The 20,780-nt window shown below is 46.3% G+C and overlaps 1 protein-coding gene across 2 annotated transcripts in view; it reads left to right on the forward strand.

Annotated features, from left to right (window-relative positions):
- CYFIP1 (cytoplasmic FMR1 interacting protein 1) overlaps window positions 1–20,780 on the forward strand; it is a 113,561-nt gene that overhangs the window by 72,135 nt on the left and 20,646 nt on the right. For both annotated transcript variants that reach the window (XR_008994662.1, XM_036876988.2), the window contains exons 17-23: window positions 507–663; window positions 1,806–1,902; window positions 3,453–3,529; window positions 3,638–3,746; window positions 4,649–4,768; window positions 7,380–7,579; window positions 18,324–18,411. Coding sequence is in view for 1 of the 2 variants with exons in the window: in XM_036876988.2 (XP_036732883.1) it covers window positions 507–663; window positions 1,806–1,902; window positions 3,453–3,529; window positions 3,638–3,746; window positions 4,649–4,768; window positions 7,380–7,579; window positions 18,324–18,411 (848 nt within the window). In the remaining variant the exon portion in view is untranslated. The remainder of the gene's footprint in view (window positions 1–506; window positions 664–1,805; window positions 1,903–3,452; window positions 3,530–3,637; window positions 3,747–4,648; window positions 4,769–7,379; window positions 7,580–18,323; window positions 18,412–20,780) is intronic.

Raw genomic sequence — 20,780 nt, forward strand, 5'->3', positions numbered from 1 at the left:
CTGCAGATTTGGAGGCTTTTTTGTCCTTTTTATGGAAAGTCTTCTTTCCATAAAAGAGTGGAAATATTTTTTAAAAGTCTCTTTTTGCATCATATTGACCTGCACTGAAAATGCTGCATTTTTAACCACAGTAAATAAAGTAATCCTGTTTTTATTCTCCTTTTAAAAAGGACTTTTTTTCTCCTGATGCCACCAAGAGGCTCCCAGGGTTGACACGGTCCTGTGGGTGGGCGGTGGTGTCTGTGCTGGGCCAGCAGGCGCCGGATGCTGACGCTGATACCACTCCTTTCGTTGAGCACAGCCCGAGGTGGCTTTGCCCACGTCCACACTGTGGTTTTCTCGTCCCTGCTGTGAGGTGCTCTGTGACCCCTCCCTGCTCACACCTGCTCCCGCATGGCTCAGGGCTGGAGGGAAAGGAACCAGAGCCTGGAACACGGCCCCCAGGATTGCCCTGCTGGGTGTTTTCTGCTTGTGGGTATTAACATGGTGCTGTCTACTCCTTCAAGAAACTCTCCAGCAGTGCTGCGACCTTTCACAGCTGTGGTTCCGGGAGTTCTTCCTGGAGCTGACGATGGGCAGGAGGATCCAGTTCCCCATTGAGATGTCCGTGCCCTGGATCCTGACGGACCACATCCTGGAGACCAAGGAGGCGTCCATGATGGAGTGAGCATCCTGTGGGCCTATGGCGGCTGTGCTCCTTGTGGCATCTGGGAGTTAGGAGGAGTAGGAGGGGGCTGGGACATTCTTAGTACTTCACTTGAAGTCATCATTCTTGGGGTAAGAACTCAGAGATTAATGCAAGTAATGGGTTTCTTGGCTCTGTGCTGAAGTCAGGAGCCCAGGCAGTAGAACCAAGTGCCTCCCTGGCCAGGTGCTGGTGAGGCCCTAGGTGCTCAGCTAGGGTGAGGAGCAGGAGATGTGACCTGGCCTCTCTTGACGCATAGCCTCTGACTCAGATGAATTTGAGAGTTAAGTTTTAATTGAACAGCTTTGTTTTGAGGTCAATGCTCAGAGGGAATCAGACTTTCAAAATATGAAGTCCATGGAGGGAAGGTAATAGAAGGGGGTAGGTCCTGTGACCCGATGAAGGGCTCCTCCCACTCGCAGGGTAGAGGTCAGCTCCTCGCCTTTGCCTGTGCGCATCAGTTTTTGCATGGCGGGCAGGAGGACGGCCTTTCGCGCTCTCGAGCGGCAGTGGCATCTGTCCCACAGCACTAGTGGCGACGTGAGGTGCCTGGAGACGTGGTGCAGAGGCTGTGGTCTGCCTCTGTGTCATGCCCCTGGGATTGGACACGGCCTCCCGCTGCAGGGCAGGAGGGGCCTGGCACCCTCAGAGAGACCATGCTTCTGAAGCCCACTAGCTTTTGTCCAAACCCGGCACAGGTGGAGAGGGGCTTTTGCCGACACTGGACATGCTCATGGGCAGCTATGGGACCCGGGACCTTCATTTGTTTTTCTTTTTGAGTCAGTTGATTCTTACAAATAAGAAAATAACTTGTTTTTGTGGTTATAAAAAATGATACATCCTTATGGTGAAAATCTTGAAACGTGGTAAGTGAGATGATGGAGTTACAGGAGGCCCTTGTGGACGGCCAGGTGCTCAGCACACAGGTCCTACCTGAGGGTCAGCCGGCCTGGCAGGGCTCTGCTCTCAGGGCCCTTGACAGGAACCAGGTTTGGCATTGAAGTAACAGATTGTTTTTCCTCGCATGAGAAGAAAACAAAAGTTAAATTTCTCTCAAGCGTGGGGCGTGCAAGGCTAGCAGCCTGTGTGTAAGGCTGGGCTGACCACGTGCCCTCCACAGGTATGTCCTCTACTCCCTGGACCTGTACAACGACAGCGCCCACTACGCCCTCACCAGGTTCAACAAGCAGTTTCTCTACGATGAAATCGAGGCAGAGGTGAGGGCCCAGGCACCTCCCATTAGAGGAGGCAAATGTTCTTTATAATACAAGGAGGTTTAAACACTGGGAGGAGTTTTTGGAATGAACATTTTGGGCTGAACCTTCTGTCTGCACCTGCCTGCGCCCGCCACACCTGACGGTCGGGGGCCACCACCTGAGCCGCTGGGGGCAGGCTTCTCACCTGGCAGCAGGTCACGGGCGATTCTGCGTCCTCGCTCATCTCCTGTTAGGAGCACAGTCTGAAGCAGGAGTGTCACACTTACTAGTAGACACGCTGAACCAACTCCTATTTTATTTTGTCCGTTTTAGCTTTTTATTTTTGTTTGTTATAATTAATGCTTTAGTGAATGTCCTTGCATGTAATATTTTAGTTGTGTTGGATTCTTTCTTGAGGACAGATTCCTACAAGTGGAATTATTAAATCTGTCATAGAGCTAAGGAGCTACATCTTATTTTCTAGCTTAAGATGTAAGAGAATTTAACCTCAACAAACTGGGTCTCCTCCTTAAAACGGCCACCAGAAAGTGCTCTTTCAGGGAGATGTATGGCTCCTGGGCAGCCAAGGGTGGGCTCAGGGCAGAGACCTGGGGGCCCTGGGGTGGCTTCCCCAAGCACATGGCTTCCTCATCACAGTTCCGGGGGTGGGGGGTGCTTGTTCCATATGGAGGGGAAGGGACGGTTTTGGGGGTGAAATCACAGGGCCTCCTTTCCCCTGTGTCTCCTGACAGATCTCACTGCTCAGAGCAGCTGGTTCTGCCCCAGGGGAGCTGTGGGTCATTGCTGCTGAGTGCAGCACGCAGATGCGGTGCATAGTGACCCCTGGTAGCATGGGATGAAGAGAGACTTTTCCATAATCTTTGTATTTAAGAGAATAGGAACATTTTCTTTCCATCAGTAAGAAAGGTTCTGACATAGTTCTCACTGGCTATGTAGAGGTCACTCCTGGCCACACTTATTGAATAATAAGATTGTTTCTTACCTGTCTTTTCTGCTGAGTCTTGTTAGTTGCAAACAAAAGATTGTTTTTTTAATTTTACATTCCCAGGACTTACTTAATAACTACAAGTTTGTACCTTTTGACCACCTTCATCCATTTTGCCCACCCCCATGCCCCCACTCCTGAAAACCACCACGAGTTCAGTTTTTTGTTTTGTTTTTTTTTTTAGATTCCACATATAATTGAGATCATATGGTATTTGTCTTTGTCTGACTTCTCTTAGCATAAAACCTTTGGGTCCATCCATGTTGTCCATGCAAATGGCAGGATTTCCTTCTTTTTTAATGACTAATATTTGTTGTGTATATGTGCTACATCTTCTTCATTCATCCATGCATGGACACTTGGGTTGCTGCCATGTCTTGGCTATTGTAAATAATGCTGCAGTGAACATGGGGGTGCAGATATCTTTTTGTTAGTGTTTTTGTTTCTCTTTGATAAATACCAAATATCCAGAAGTGGAACTGTTGGATGAAGCTTTTTTTTAAGTTGTGTCATTTGATCTTGATTTAGTTAATCAAAATCTAATGCATGCTGTCTTTTTCTTCAGGTGAATCTATGCTTTGACCAATTTGTTTACAAGCTGGCAGACCAGATATTTGCATACTATAAGGTTATGGCAGGAAGGTGAGTATGTGGTTTGTGATTTGGGTATAAAGTCTTGGGTAGCCTGCTCTGACATTTCCATTAACATTCACAGTATGTGAGAAACATCCTCTCTTCTTGGTATACTAGTTTGCTTCTTGATAAACGGTTACGGTCAGAATGCAAGAATCAGGGGGCAACAATTCATCTCCCACCGTCCAATCGCTATGAGACGCTACTCAAGCAGAGGCACGTGCAGGTGAGCCAGGCCTCTCCTGGGTGTGGTGGGGTGTGGAGCCAGCGTTGGAAGTAGTGGGGTTTTCTCAGAGCTCACTGGGTTTTTAATACATGTTGGTATGTTAAGTGACTGTAGGACTGTCCTTATCAAGTGTTGAGGTTTTAAAGACAGACTGTTTCTCTTGTATGACCTGAAACCCAGTGGAGACTTGCAATGCTCAGCTCCTGGCTTTCTAGGGGCCCGAATGCCAGAGCTTAAAAAGAATGAAGCTGAGAGACACTTGTCAGCACAGAGTGTTGGAGAGGAGCTTTCTGTTGGCCAGCACAAAGAATAAAAATAAAATGTTTGTTTTTGGTTTTTTTTAATGATATATATGCATCACAAAAACTGAGGAAAACACAGAAACTGTGGGAAAATTCCATACACTAGTACTATCTATTTAGAGTTAACCATCATTCACATTTTGGGACATTCTTTACCAGGGTTTGGTCTGTATTTTTATGTTATAAGAATAATATTGAGCTACACATTGTTAACAGGATGCCGAAGGAGAGATGGGGTGATGTCTCTCTCTCGCCCTCGGGCACTGTGGGGGTCAGGCATGCACAGGCCGCTCCGTCGTGAGTGTTGGCCTGACACCGTGGTGGGGGGTGCTGACCGACTCCGATTCTCCAAGCCTCCAGGCGGCTTGGGGTTTCTGCCTGGGGTGTTGGGGGTAAATTCACTGCAAAGAATGCTACCAAAACCCTTGATAGCTTCGACTTGTAGAACTTCAGCTCTAGGTAAGTGGGGTATTTAATCAGGACACATACGTAAAATTTCATCTAAAGTGCTTAAATACTGTGCATTATTTGTGCATCTTATCTTTCGGGATCAGCTTCCGGGGGACTGTCGCTCACTCCTCCTGCCCATTCCACCCCCAGCTCCTGGGCCGGTCCATAGACCTGAACCGTCTGGTCACTCAGCGTGTCTCGGCGGCCGTGTATAAGTCCCTGGAGCTGGCGATCGGGCGTTTTGAAAGCGAGGACCTGACGTCGATCGTTGTGAGTTGCTCTCTTGTTTCTCAGGCTCAGCACATTGTGGGGGACTGGAGCTCGTCTGACTTTTGTCTTTATTGATAAACTGAACCAAGGCAGGTTCAGCTTTCGCATAGAAATCAAAGGTGTGCACTGATGACATTTGGCCTATTCCGGGTACCTTTTTTTAGCATCTTCTCTTACTATTCACAATTGTAAATTAACTTCAAAGAACAAATAATCCTAGTCTTGAATAAATTATATCTAACGGTGGCAAAAGATTACGCAGAAAAACGAAAGGAGAAACATTTTAAAAATCAAAAGGAGATAAAGACAGAGAAAGTGGATTTGAGGAAAAATCACGTAGGAGATAGACAGGGAAGATCCAGCACACCTGTCCGCCTGTCATAGGGGCCCCTGAAGCCGAGGACCAAAGCAGCAGGATGGACAGATATTAAAGACTGTGTTTCAAGAAAACATTGATTAAATAAACGTACTGTAAATATATGTTAAAAGCATACATCACGTGCTTGGGAAAACTGACTCTAAGCGGCCAACACCAACTAGTATTTAAGTTAAAGTATTGGATTTTAAAGGAAAAGAGAAAGACTTCTGGGTATCTGAACAGTTTTCAGTCAAAGTCCGATTGTCCTCAGACCTTTGCTGGCAGCTTTTTACAACCAGAGGCCAAAGAAAGGAGGGGTGAATTAAGGGTTTTGTGCTAAGATCAATCTTCCAAGAATAAAGGCTGCAGACAAATGGTAATGAGCATTCAGGGACATGTAGAGAACAGCTCTGGGTAGAAGAGTGGGAGATGCCTTGGCTGGCGGGTGGCTGTCTCCCTGGGGTGTTGCCACACAAGGCGAGCGGTGCTCCTCGGGCCCTTCCACAGTATCCAACAGGCCATCTTGGGGCTCAGAGACCCATGGTGGCCCTTCTTTTTTTTTTTTTTTTTGTAGATAGGTATATTTTATTGAAGGGTAGTTGACACACAGTATTACATTACATTAGTTTCAGGTGTACAACATAGTGATTCAACATTTATATACATGACAATTCTAGGTTCCAGCTATCACCATACCAAGCTGTTACAATATCTTGACTATATTCATTACATCCCGTTTACTTATTATTTTACCATTGGAAGTGTGTACTTTTTTTTTTCTTTTTTTTTTTTTTTTTTGTGAGGGCATCTCTCATATTTATTGATTAAATGGTTGTTAACAACAATAAAATTCTGTATAGGGGAGTCAATGCTCAATGCACAATCATTAATCCACCCCAAGCCTAATTTTCGTCAGTCTCCAATCTTCTGAGGCATAACAAACAAGTTCTTACATGGAGAACAAATTCTTACATAGTGAATAAGTTACATGGTGAACAGTACAAGGGCAGTCATCACAGAAGCTTTCAGTTTTGCTCATGCATTATGAACTCTAAACAGTCAGTTCAAATATGAATACTCATTTGATTTTTATACTTGATTTATATGTGGATCCCACATTTCTCTCTTTATTATTATTATTTTTAATAAAATGCAGAAGTGGTAGGTAGATACAAGATAAAGGTAGAAAACATAGTTTAGTGTTGTAAGAGAGCAAATGTAGATGATCACGTGTGTGCCTGTAGACTATGTGTTAATCCAGGCTAGACAAGGGCAATAAAACATCCACGTATGCAGAAGATTTCTCTCAGAACAGGGGGGGTGAGGTTCTAAGCCTCCATGGTGGCCTTTCTTACAAACTTTGTTTGGTATAGGGCCACGGTGTTTTGATGGTCATTGTCCATGTGTGACTTGGGTTAACATCATTGGTCAAGGCTTTGGCATAGCCCGCTAGAAATATATTGCAAGCCACATAGATAATTTTAAATTTACTCAGTCACACTGAAAAAGGAAAAAGAAGTAGGCTAAATTACTTCTAATAATCTATTTTTTTTAACCCAGTATATCTAATAATTAACAATTAAACGTAAGAATTATAAAAATATTGTTGGCATGAATATCTTCTATTCTTTGAAATCTGGCGTGTAACTTAGATGCACAGCACACCTCAGGGTTCAGACCATGTTCTCATTGCTGTGTGTGGCCAGTGACTGCTGCAGTGGATAGCCCAGACCTCAGCGTGTCTCACGAACGATCAGTGTGCAGGATTGGAAGGCCCTCTGAGAACATTCGCTGCCTCTGCTGCACAGCCGTGCTTTTGAGGGACTCCAGGCACTGTGAAGAAGCTTACTCAGGCTGAGCCCTGAGGGCACATGCGGTGTGCCAGCCAGGGCAGGGGTAGACACATCCCAGTGGTCTCTGCCCTGTGGGTGGTTGGAGGCCAGTGGTAGGTGGTGCAGAGGTGACCACAGTGGAGAACGGATGATGGCCTTGTAGAGGTGGACACACAGGAGGGGTGTTTCAGAGACAGTGGAGAGGGCATGATGGATTCAGGTGCCGAGAAGCAAGTCTGTCACCTGCCAGGCTCCTACCACATGTGTTCTCGGCCTGGCCCACCTGCTGTCCTGCCGGGTGCCTCCTGCTGTCTCCTGCACCCCTGCCTCCATCCCACGATGTTGCTGCCTATGTATGGATTGGAGGCCGCTCCACAGGGCCAGGTTCTATCCTCACACCTCTGTCTTTGTGATCCTGTAGGAGTTGGATGGCCTTTTGGAAATCAACCGCATGACCCACAAGCTGCTAAGCAGGTACCTGACGCTGGACAGCTTTGACGCCATGTTCCGAGAGGCCAACCACAATGTGTCAGCGCCCTATGGGAGGATCACCCTCCATGTCTTCTGGGAACTCAACTATGACTTCCTGCCCAACTACTGCTACAATGGCTCCACCAACCGGTGAGCATGCTGCCTCGTGGGCAGGACCGGAGGCCCCTTCTGAAGGGTATCGGATGGGGTGGTCTCAGGGCCTCCACCGTGTCCTTGAGATATGGTTCCCTCCTTGTCCCCATCACTCTCTTGTCCAGGACACGCAGACCCACCCTCTGCTCTGTTGACAAGTGCAGCCGTGGGCCAGCCACTGGGTATGTGGTTGTGGCTTTACACATGGAGGCTACATGATGGGCCACGGTTCCTGACGACACACTTGTTGAGGCTCAGGTGGAATCCCATGGGGCACGTAGACAGCAGCTGCAGGGCCTGTCCCACTGCAGGGCTTTATGTCTACTTGATGGTGGCAGGCAGGGGTAACTCCTTTTCATCCATTCTGGGCTGTTGGACTGCATGAGTCTCCAATCTTCCCACACACCTACCATTTTATCACCATTTCAGCAACACAAAGTGGTTTGTCACTGACTTTGAGGCCCAGAGTGTTGTGTCTCTGGCTGAACTCGGGACAGGAGGCAGGCTGTCTGGTCATACCTGCTGTTATGTGGTCTGTTTGGGTCCCTCCAGGGAGATTTCCTTGGCAGGCCTGGCCCCAGGTGCACAGAGCTGATCCGACAGAGCCTTGCCTGGCCCCAAGTGGCTGATGCCTTTCCCAGGTGGCGCCATCGCCTCCAGAGCTGTGGGCAGAGGAGCCTCTGGATGTGGCTGGGCGCAGTCCCTTGTAACCAGACCCTAGGGATGACTTCCCTGTGTTAACTCCCTTTTAGGTGCCCATTTCCTGAAGGAGGTATTTTTCAAGTTGTTATACTGTCTGGATTAACTGAAAACATGCCTTTATTACACAAATAATGCATTGTAATTGTGGAAAAGCTATAATCATTAAAGCTAAAAAATAATTAAAACCCAAGATTTTCCTTGTAAAAAAATGTGTCTACCTTCCAGAATGTTTGCCATACAGTCAAATGTGCATATGTATTTTGTATTTTGCCAAAATGGGTGTTATTAGACCTAGCATTGTATACACATTCTTTTTCCAGATGATGACATCACAAGCAGGGTCAGTCCTTGTGAGTGAGGATACACCTGTGCTTGTTCTGCGTCTGAAAATCTGTTTAAGTCATGGCCAAGATTCTCAGGATTTTCTCAGTTTTGGTTGGTCCATTTGGAGCACTTGGAATTTGTTACCTTCCTTTACATTTTTCCTCATGTTTAGGATTGTGTTCTCCAAAAGTGGAACACTTGGTGCATGGAGAAAAGGTGTGATGATGGGGTCAGAATCGGTGATGCAGGGCATTGTGATTTTTTTTTTGTTTTATTTTAGATAGTATTTTTGATCACCTAGCATTTTGTCACACAGGGATTTCTCAGAGGTCTTGCAAAAGGAGCGGTTGAGGCTGTTCCACACCACCTTGGGCACTTCCGTGGGGGAGCTCTGGCGTCCATACGGCCCTGCCCGCCCTGCTCCCCGGTGACATTCCGCAGGCCCAGCCCTCGGAAACAGCACACACTGCGGGGGACTGCGGGGGAGCGAGAGGGCTGCACAGCGACGAATACTCGACATGCGCCTTAAGCCATTCCTTTGCACTGCTGTTTTCTGAAAGGTGCTCCAGGCATCTGAGGGAAAGTTAGAGGGGGCGATGGGGAGCGGCTCGGGTTCCGAGGGCCGCCTGAGCTGTGCTTGGCGGGGGCCTCCCCTGGGTGCTGATGACGGAAGATGCCTGCTGCCCCGTGGCCGCCAGCAGCGGGGGCCTCCCAGGGCTCAGGCAGGATGCTGGCGCTGTGTGACCAGCGACCTGAGGGAGGGGGGAACGTTCCCTGCGGCAGCTGCCTGCGTGACAGACAGGCAGACGTCTGGTAGATGAGCAGGAGGCACTGAGCGGCCGGCCCCTCGGTTTCCTGAGGCCACACATGATGGCAAGCGGAAGGGAAGGTGCCGGGTGCCTTTATCTGCTGTGGCGTATTTCCCCACCCAGCTGTGAGGCACTGCGAGCATCGCTGTGTGCAGAGCGAGCTCAGAGCCCCGGGGGGCTGCATGCCGGCCACCTGAGCGGCAGGAGGCCACCAAGCCACAGCGGCTGCTGGCTTGCTGCACACCCTCCTGGAGCTGGGTGGCCGTACCTGGAGCCTCAGGCTCGTCGTTGGCACGGTCCAGAGGAAGGGACTCAGCCTCTATGGGCACAGAAGCCTGAGGTGTGATTCCAAGGGAGGCCTGGCCGTCAGAGTTCACTTGGGGGACTGACACCTCACACTCGTGTTGGCAAAGCCATTATCTCCGTATTTCTAACTGGTCTTGCAGTGGACTCCTTAAGGCTTCATTGTATGGAAAAAGATTTTGTCTTTTTCTTTAAATTTTTTTTTGGTATCATTAATCTACAATTACATGAGGAACATTATGTTTACCTGAATCCCCCCATCACCAGGTCCCCCCCACAAACCCCATCACAGTCACTGTCCATCTGTGTAGTAAGATGCTGTAGAATCACTACTTGTCTTCTCTGTTGCACAGCCCTCCCCGTGCCCCACACACACACTATACATGCTAATCGTAATGACCCTTTCTTTCCCCACCCTTATCCCTCCCTTCCCACCCATCCTCCCCAGTCCCTTTCCCTTTGGTAACTGTTACTCCATTGCTGGATTCTGTGATTCTGCTGCTGTTTTGTTCCTTCAGTTTTTCTTTGTTCTTATACTCCACATATGAATGAAATCATTTGGTGCTTGTCTTTCTCCGCCTGGCTTATTTCACTGAACATAATACCCTCTAGCTCCATCCATGTTGTTGCAAATAGTAGTATTCGTTTCCTTCTTATGGCTGAATAATACTCCATTGTGTGTATGTACCACATCTTCCTTATCCATTTATCTACTGATGGACAGTTAGGTTGCTTCCATTTCTTGGCTATTGTAAATAATGCTGCGATAAACATAGGGGTGCGTCTGTCTTTTTCAAATTGGGCTGCTGCATTCTTAGGGTAAATTCCTACAAGTGGAATTCCTGGGTCAAATGGTTATTTCTATTTTGAGCTTTTTGAGGAACCTCCATACTGCTTTCCACAATGGTTGAACTAATTTACATTCCCACCAGCAGTGCAGGAGGGTTCCCCTTTCTCCACAACCTGGCCAACATTTGTTGGTGTCCTCTTTAATTTCTGTTAAGAATGTCTTGTAGTTTTTGGAGTATAGGTCTTTCATTTCCTTGGTTAGGTTTATTCCTAGGTATTTTATTCTTTTTGATGCAATAGTGAATGGTATTGTTTTCCTGATCTCTCTTTCTATTAATTAATTGTTAGTGTATAGGAAAGCCTCAGATTGCTGTGTATTAATTTTGTATCCTGCAACTTTTCTGTATTCCGGTATCAGTTCTAGTAGTTTTGACTGGAGTCTTTAGGGTTTTTTATGTACAGTATCATGTCATCTGCAAATAGTGACAGTTTAACTTCTTCTTTACCAATCTGGATTCCTTGTATTTCTTTGTTTTGTCTGATTGCCGTGGCTAGGACCTCCAGTACTATGTTGAATAACAGTGGGGCGAGTGGGCATCCCTGTCTTGTTCCCTATCTCAGAGGAAAAGCTTTCAGCTTCTCCCTGTTCAGTATGATGTTAGCTGTAGGTTTATCATATATGGCCTTTGTTACGTTAAGGTACTTGCCCTCTATACCCATTTGTTAAGAGTTGTTATCATGAATGGATATTGCATTTTATCGAATGTTTTTTCAGCATCTATTTAGATGATCATGTGGTTTCTGTCCTTCTTTTTGTTTATATGGTGGATGATGTTGATGGATTTTCGAATGTTGTACCATCCTTGCATCGCTGAGATGTATCCCACTTGATCATGGTGCATGATCTTCTTGATGTATTTTCGAATTCAGTTTGCTAATATTCTGTTGAGTATTTTTGCACCTATGTTCATCAGTGATATTGGTCTATAATTTTCTTTTTTGGTGGGGTCTTTGCCTGGTTTTGGTATTAGTGTGATGCTGGCTTCATAGAATGAGTCTGGAAGTATTCCCTCTTCTATTTTTTTGGAAGACTTGAATGGGTATCATATCTTCTCTGTATGTCTGATAAAACTCTGCAGTAAATCCATCTGGCCTGGGAGTTTTGCTCTTGGGTAGTTTTTTGATTACCAGTTCAATTTCTTTGCTGGTAATTGGCCTGTATAGATTTTCCGTTTCTTCCTTGGTCAGTCTTGGAAGGTTGTATTTTTCTAGGAAGTTGTCCATTTCTTCTAGGTTTTCCAGCTTGTTAGCATATAGTTGTTTTTTTTTATGTGTTCAGTTGTTATTTATTGGGTGTATAAACAAAAAAATGTATTGTTTCCAAGGGGAGAGCACCCAGAAACAGTTTTTTTTTTAATTTTTTACATTTTGTTGTCATTAATCTACAGATACATTAAGAACATTATGTTTACTAGGTTCCCCCCTTCACCAAGAACCCCCCCCACACCCCATTTACACTCGCTGTCCATCAGTGTAGTAAGATGCTGTAAGAGGCTGTAGAAGCGCTACTTGTCTTCTCTGTGTTGCACATAAAGTTTTTTGTCATACTCTCTAATAATTCTTTGTATTTCTCTGGGGTCCATCGTGATTTTTCCTTTCTCATTTCTGATTCTGTTGATGTGTGTAGATTCTCTTTTTCTTTTTATAAGTCTGTCTAGGGGCTTATTTACTTTGTTTATTGTCTCAAAGAAGCAGCTGTTGGTTTCATTGATTTTTTTCTATTGTTTTTATTCTTCTCAATTTTATTTATTTCTTCTCTGATCTTTATTAAGTCCCTCCTGCTGACTTTAGGCCTCATTTGTTCTTCTTTTTCCAATTTCAATAATTGTGACTTTTGACTATTCATTTGGGATTGTTCTTCCTTCTTTAAATATGCCTGGATTGCTATATACTTTCCTCTTAGAACTGCTTTCGCTGCATCCCACAGAGGTTGGGTCTTTGTGTTGTTGTCATTTGTTTCCATGTATTGCTTGATCTCTATTTTGATTTGGTCATTGATCCATTGATTATTTAGGAGCGTGTTGTTAAGCCTCCATGTGTTTGTGAGCCTCTTTGCTTTCTGTGTATAATTTATTTCTGGTTTTATACCTTTGTGGTCCAAGAAGTTGGTTGGTAGAATTTCAATCTTTTGGAATTTACTGAGGCTCTTTTTGTGGCTTAGTATGTGGTCTATTTTGGAGAATGTTCCATGTGCACTTGAGAAGAATGTGTATCCTGTTGCTTTTGGGTGTAGAGTTCTGTAGATGTCTATTAGGTCCATCTGTTCTAGTGTGTTGTTCAGTGGCTCTGTGTCCTTACTTATTTTCTGTCTGGTGGATCTGTCCTTTGGCGTGAGTGGTGTGTTAAAGTCTCCCAAAATGAATGCATTGCATTCTATTTCCTCCTTTAATTCTGTTAGTATTTGTTTCACATATGTTGGTGCTCCTGTATTGGGTGCATATATATTTAGAATGGTTATATCCTCTTGTTGGACTGACCCCTTTATCATTATATAATGTTGTGCTTTATCTCTTGTGACTTTCTTTGTTTTGAAGCCTATTTTGTCTGATATTAGTACTGCAACAGCTGCTTTTTTTTCCTTGTTGTTTGCATGAAATATCTTTTTCCATCCGTTGACTTTCAGTCTGTGCATGTCTTTGGGTTTGAGGTGAGTCTCTTGTAAGCAGCATATAGATGAGTCTTGCTTTTTTATCCATTCTATTACTCTGTGTCTTTGATTGGTGCATTCAGTCCATTTACATTTAGGGTGATTATTCAAAGATAGGTACTTATTGCCATTGCAGACTTTAGATTCGTGCTTACCAAAGGTTCATGGTTAGCTTCTTTACTATCTTACTGTCTAACATAACTTGCTTATTGAGCTATTATGAACACTGTCTGATGATTCTTTATTTCTCTCCCTTCTTATTCCTCCTCCTGCATTCTTTGTATGTTAGGTGTTCTTTTGTGTTTCCTTTGCCTGCTTTTGTGGGTAGTTGATTTTATTTTTTGCCTTTAGTTAGTATTTGGTTGGTCTGCTTTCTTTGCTGTGATTTTATTTTCTCTGGTGACATCTATTTAGCCTTAGGAGTGCTCCCATCTAGAGCAGTCCCTCTATAATACCCTGTAGAGATGGTTTGTGGGAGGCACATTCCCTCAACTTTTGCTTGTCTGGGAATTGTTTAATCCCTCCTTCATATTTAAATGATAATATTGCTGGATACAGTATCCTTGGTAGAAGGTCCTTCTGTTTCATTGCATTAAATGTATCATTCCATTCTCTTCTGGCCTGTAAGGTTTCTCTTGAGAAGTCTGATGATAGCCTGATGGGTTTTCCTTTGTAGGTCACCTTTATTCTCTCCCTGGCTGCCTTTAATACTCTGTCCTTGTCCTTGATCTTTGCGGTGTTAATTATTATGTGTCTTGGTGTTGTCCTCCTTGGGTCCCTTGTGTTGGGAGTTCTGTGGGCTTCTGTGGTCTGAGAGATTATTTCCTCCCCGAGTTTGGGGAAGTTTTCAGCAGTTATTTCTTCAAATACACTTTCTATCCCTTTTTCTCCGTTTGGATTGGTCACACGGTTCTCGTAATATTGTTTCATTCCTGGAGATCCTTTTATCTCTCTGTGTCAGCTTCTCTGTGTTCCTGTTCTCTGATTTCTATTCCATTAATGGCCTCTTGCACCTCATCCAGTCTGCTCTTAAGTCCTTCCAGAGATTGTTTTATTTCTGTATTCTCCCTCCCAACTTTATCCTTTAGCCCTTGTATATTTTTCTGTAGCTCCATCAGCATGGTTATGACCTTTATTTTTAATTCTGTTTCAGGAAGATTGGTTAAATCTATGTCCCCAGGCTCCCTCTCGTGGGTTTTCTGGATTATTCTTGACTGGATCACATTCTTCTGCCTTTTTACGTTGATTAAGGTAGTCATGGGCAGTTGGTGCACGTGTTAGCTGGGAGAACAAAGTCCCTTCCTGCTTCCTTGTCATCTTGCCCACCTCACTGCCTCTGCTGGTTACCTGCACACAGGGAGCAGCTTCTGTTTTTATTTCCTGAACTGCTGCGTGCCAGGCAGCCCTCAGGGCAGCCCAGAGCCCTGTTGGGAGTGGCAGGCGCACTGCGTATTCTCTACTGTAAGAACTCTGACCCCTTGCGCCTTGTCACGGGCATCTGCACGCCAAAGGGGCCTCTGAGTCTGACCCAGGTGGCTGTGGAGGAGGCTCTGGGTGGCCGCTGTGGGCGCGGCCGCTCTCAGGCTGCTCCCCTGCTCTGGCGGGGCCGCCCTGAAGGGGGAATGAATGGCAGGCTGCTTATCGCCATGAGGGGCTTCAGAGCTGCGCTGCCAGCCAGAGGGCTGGGGCACCTGGAGTTCCCCGTGATTCCCAGCTCCTGGACTGAGTGTGCCGGGATGCTTCCATCCAGCTGTGGGGTCCCTGTTCCCTATAAGACTTTCAAAAAGTACTCGCCTTTCTTTTGTCCCAGGGGCGCCGGCTGCAGGACCTGCTCACAGATGTTCCGTTTCTCTTGTATCCAGCACTCCATGCACTGTGTGTCTGCGCTCCAGTGTGATGGCTGGGGCTGGGTGTTCAGTAGTCCTGGGCTCCCTCTCCCTCCCCGCTCTGATTCCTCTCCTCCCACCCAGAGCTGGGGTGTGGGGCGCTCGGGTCCCACCAGGCTGCTGCATGTATCTTACCCCCTTCGGGAGGCGCTGGGTTCTCGCAGGTGTGGATGTAGTCTGGCTGTTGTCCTGTATCTTCTGGTCTCTCTTTTAGGAATAGTTGTATTTGTTGTATTTTCACAAATATATATGGTTTTGGGAGGAGATTGCTGCTGCTCTACTCACACCCGCCATCTTGGTTCCTCTGGAAAAAGATTTTAAAGTCTCATTTTGTATGTCCAAGTTGTTTTTGGAAATCTGGGAAGACAAAAGTGCCAGCCAGTATTTTACCTCCATGCCTGAGGGTTTTCTCAGCCTGCTAGAGGGAGACCAGAACTTGATTCTGCACTCAGTGTCATCTGCTTGTTGTGATGTCTGTTTCTGATGAGAGATTTTGCCTGGGGACTAGAAGGTGGCTTAGGGTAGCCTGTGACCTAAATTTAACCTGTACAACTCATAATTGAGTAGCAGTGCTCTAGCCCTAGAAGTAGGCCAGCAGTTGGGGTTGGAGTGAGGCCCCTGGTGGAAGATGGAGGGCAGGGTGTGTCCTCAGTGTGGTGTGCCAGGAGGCAGAGGGCACCCCCTGGCCCATCACCGGCCGTGGTAGCCCCTGTCCCTGGATAGGCGGGTGGCTGCCAGATTTCTCCACTGGCAGGTTACCGTTTCTCTGTTTGCAGTTTGTAAGTGATTCATGGGGAAATAATTTGAGACTTGGTGAAAGCCCTGTTGGCAGTCCCCATCGCTCTTGAGCTCTGTCTACTTCCTGCTGCACAAGAGGTTTCTGGCTCACCTTGCTCTCCTGCTCTGGCCTGGCATCTGTCATTTCTGCAAGGATGATTCCTTGTAGTGGAGAATATTTTTAAACTAATCCTGATACTTAAAAAACTAAGTCTGGGTATTAGATATGCTCATCGCTGCTGAGATGTCATTGTGTCAGACCCTTGTGGTTGTCAGAGCCAGGACATGTTTGCACATCTGCTGTATAGGTAGGTTCCTAGGGCTGCTGTGACCAAGTACCACAAACCAGGGGTTTTAAAACAGCAGAAATTTATTCTCTTACAGTCCTGGAGGCTGGAAGCCTGAGGTCAGGCTGTCATCAGGGCCGTGCTTCCTCGAGACTGTGCATGGTCTTTTCTTGCCTCTTCCCAGCCTCTGGGGGTGGCCTTTGCCTGTCGTGTTCCCTGGTGGGCGGCTGCCCCGCTCCCGTCCCTGTCACCGTCGTGGCGTCGCCTCCTCCCTGTGGGTCTCTCCTCCGACAGGGATGCGTCACACTGGATTTAGGGCCCATCCTACTCCAGTAGGACCTCATCTGAACTAATGTCTGCAACAGCTCTGTTTCTGAACAAGATCGCATTCTGAGCAACTGATAATTAAGACTTCAAATTATTTGTTTTTAGGGGATATAATGCATACCCGCTTCTCTGTAACTGTCCATTAAACCAATAACTCAACATTGGTGCCTTCAGTCCTCCCTCAGCACTGCAGGGATTATTCTAATCTCCTTTTCCATTATTGTAACTTCCTTCTATACTGAGAATGCTTGTTTCATTATTCTTAGTATATTTACTCGTGTGCTCAATTCTAAAAAACACAGAAAGTAGTTTCAGAATTTAATCCTTACCACTAAGAAACACAGACATACTAACTAGTATACAACATTTCCAGTTTTTCTGTCTTCAGATTAAGAATATATATATATATATAGTCAAAATATGGTGTTTAAAAATTATTTAGGGTGGTGGCATAACAGGGGTATGGGTTTACTTTTTGCCTTGAACAAGTGAAAAACTAAACAAAACTTATGAAACGACGGTTCTGAGACATCGGATGTTTCCCTGAAGGAAAGAGGTGAGTCCTGTGACTTCCCTGGCTTTCTGCCTGGAATCACTTGCCAAGCCATGGTGTGGAGGGGGTGACCCAAGTACAACTTTGAAGACTTGTTTGGTGGAGGATTCAGATTGGAAATTGAGGAAGCTGAGACAGCTGGAATTTGCAGGGCAGAGTATGGGAAAGAGGGGAACTACCTGGAGAAACAGTTCCTGAAACCAACTTTAGTATTTGCTTGGATATTAAACTGCATGTGTTTTGTGGGACTCCTCAAGGCTAGGCAAAGAACTGTAAGTGGAACAGTTCCCAGAGCTCACGTAGGCCAAGATGCATTTGGGGGCCTGCCAGCAGGCCTGGAGAACCTCGCTGAGGGGCCTGCCTTTGTACTAGCCCTTGGGCAGTGACTTCTCTGCCACCCTGATGCACCAGGAAAGGATCCGGCTGACTTGCAAGCAATTTAATGGCCTGCTCAAAAGACTCAACACTCTTCAAAGGAAAACAACAAAATCGAGATGCTCAGTAACATGACATTCTGTGTAAATGCATGTCCCTTTCATGTACTGGTGGCATTTTGGCAATTATATCCTTTATCCATATATATCCATATATCCATATATATCCTTTATATCCATATATACTAAAGTATAGTATGTGTTTATCAAGTTCAGAGAATCTAATAATTAGCAAATCTGTGTATTTTCTTTATTATGCTTCTTTGCAAAACTTTTATATGTTTAAATGAACCCTTCTGATTTGAAAGTATTAGTCAAGTTTGACATTTCTGCTTTAAAATCCAAGCATTTGAATTTTGACTTATCCTAATCCATTATCAAGCCAACAGTGTTGGCCAAATGAGTGTGGTTATAAACACATAGCGTGCTCAGTCTTCCTGCCAGTTTGTAACAGGCGATGTGAGGAACTGGCCTTCCCTCCCCTGTCCCCGCTGTCATTACTGTGTCCAGGGGCCCAGCAAGGTCTAAGTGCCTGAGCATTACCACTTGTCAGAGGACTGACTTAGGCTTGAAGTGGTTCTGATGCCAGTGGGCCGGGCTCTCCTTCCTGAGTTTGGAGACTGGGTTTACATGGTATGAGGATAGCGTGTTCTATCTTCCTGAATTCAGATGCATTTATCATACTCAGAGTATTCATGTCTCATTTATACTATGTTTTTTGATTTCTTAGAATTTTCCTATGTGACGAGGAATACTTAATTGATGGGTAATGGAAAAGTTCTGAATTTTAAAGAATTAACACTAAATTTTTCATTGTTTTTTCCTTTTATCTTTCCTGTTTAGATTCGTTCGGACAGTATTACCATTTTCTCAAGAATTTCAAAGAGATAAACAGCCTAATGCACAACCCCAGTATTTGCACGGATCAAAGGTAGGTTCTTTTGAATTTGTGTCAATACTTAAATCTGCAATGAAGCACATTTTGGGGTTTAGTTTAAATCCATTTACTTGCAATGGTTTAAGTGTATCATGCCATATACGAAATGTTACTGTTTTCTTCCATTAGCAGCTTCCTGAAAAGCAATGTGGTGTAGGGACAGCCCTCTGGCCACGTGGTGGGTGTTGGGCTGGGTCCACCTCACTCCTGGCTTAGTGCCAGTGAATTTACAGATTTAAAGGTTTAAAAGCATCCAGCCAGGAATGTATGTAGAAGAGTTTCAGGGGCACATCTGTGAGAGAAGGCCAGGGTGCCCTGTACAGATGTGATGCCGTGAAGGGAAGAGGCGCGGTGGGAGGGGCAGGCAGGAATCTTTGGCATAGCCACTGGCAAGCAGGTGAGGTAGTACAGACACAGGATGCCTGCTGTCTCGTAGGACAGGCAAGCACCTTGGCTGGGAGGCTGGGTTTACACAAGTACGAGTATATAAGGGTTAGTATTGTTAATATTTAAAGCATTCTTACAATTTAATACGAAAAAGACAGACATTCTGTAGTAAAAAGAAGATAGATGCAATGAGCAGACATTTCTCAAAAATGTAGTAAAAAAATAAAAATAGATATCTAGTTTTGCCAGGAATTGAAGATAAATAAAGGAGAGCAGTCAGGATTATTTTTCCCTCAGACTGGGGAAATTCAGAGCCCCGACTCGTTCTGGGGCAGAGTAAAGCTGTGTGACATGCCACCGCAGTGTGCCCGCGGGACCGTGGCATCCAGGGCCATCTGCCGACACGTATCAGGATGCAAACATTCTGACTCGTGGGAAGCCAGACACCTAAGGAAGTGGATCAGGAGAGGAGAAAGTGAGGTCTGTTGCTGGGGTGGCCACACACATCGTCCTGAAGCATACAGAGGAAACCTGTGCAGCATGAGCCCTAGAACAACCAATTCCAGAGGGTGCAGTGCAGTCATTAAAAGTAGTTGCACAGATCTTATTGACAGGTCATGGGTCAGTATTTTATTAAGTAAAAAAAAAATTCAACTCCAAATACAGGGACCCTAAGTGCAAAGAGATACACAGAGAAAAGACGAACAGGCCCTGCGCCGTGGCTGCTCTGGGAGGGCTGCCTGAGAAGTGCCGCCCTTTTCTGAGCTCTGTGTGGTGTCCGATTGTTCTCCCTGGTTTGTCAAGCTGCTACCGGATGCGGGTGTCAGCCTCAGCCTCGTGGGGCCTGCCTGTGGGCTGTGTGGTCTTGGGCGTGGCCCTGCCTTCAGCTGAAGCGGAGCCTGGAGCTCCGGGCAGCGGCTGCTCAGCTGCAGCTGGAGGGGCTGACGTTTGGGTGGTGCCTTGTCCACATTTTTCTGCGTGTTCTTCTCACCGTTGTAGCCATGAGCCTGTTAACATAATGACGTGAAGAGACCGCTGTGGCCCCCCAGCCCAGACTCTCAGAGGGTCTCAGCACAGTCTCTCTTCTCTGACTAGTCTTGGAAGAGCCATGCCTGCCGCGTGCCCTCTGCCGCACTCTCCTTTCCCTCCGGCCCCGTGGTGCCATCTTCTGCCTGTGGCTGCCCACCTCTGCCTTTATCTATAAAGCTTCATAAGCTAATGTGTCCACTTAAAGTTTTCACCCTGTCAGATAAGGACAAGCCAGTGTTGAGTAGAGGATGTATTTGAGAGAAATGGAAACTGTTTTGGTAGAAATAGAGATTCCTTGTGTATTGCATAGATACGTGGACTTTCAAGCTGCAAACGGTGTAGGGTGGGCGTGGCCCTCCTGAGAAGCTCGCTCCTGGGAGTGCTGCAGATGGGACTGTGGGGACAGCCCCTGCTGGTTTTCCAGGGCAGCCTCCCTCCACTGAGGGAATGCAGAGGGGCCCGGGGTCTACAGGGTGCGGGCCAGTGGCAGCAAGGGGCCGGGGTCTACAGGGTGTCAGGGAGCAGGCAGAGCGTGACGTGGGTGGAAAGGCATTACCCTTGCCCAGGCCGGATATGGTGGCTTGGACAGAGATGGAGAGAAATAGATGTATTCAGGTATATTCTTAAGTGGACTTGCTACTGACCTATAGGAGGTGAGTGAGAGAAAGGGAACATAAAACGACGTTCCTCCCCATTTAGGGCAGTTGGGGAGTGGAGGGCCCGCTTCTGAAGTAAGAGAGGGTCAGATCTGGGAAGGTTGAATTCAGGGAAGGGGCTTTATCTCGGACCCGCGTCTACGCCCCATCCTGGACTGTCTGTGCGGCCTGGCACCGAGCTCTCCTTGAGGCTTGAGGACACTGCCCCCTGGGCGTTCCTCCCCCTGGCCTCACAGCTCACAGGGAGTGGGTGGGGATGGGGTGGAGGCGAACTGTTCCCATTGGTTGGGG

Source organism: Manis pentadactyla, chromosome 18 (genome assembly GCF_030020395.1).
Source record: "Manis pentadactyla isolate mManPen7 chromosome 18, mManPen7.hap1, whole genome shotgun sequence".
NCBI lineage: Eukaryota > Metazoa > Chordata > Mammalia > Pholidota > Manidae > Manis > Manis pentadactyla.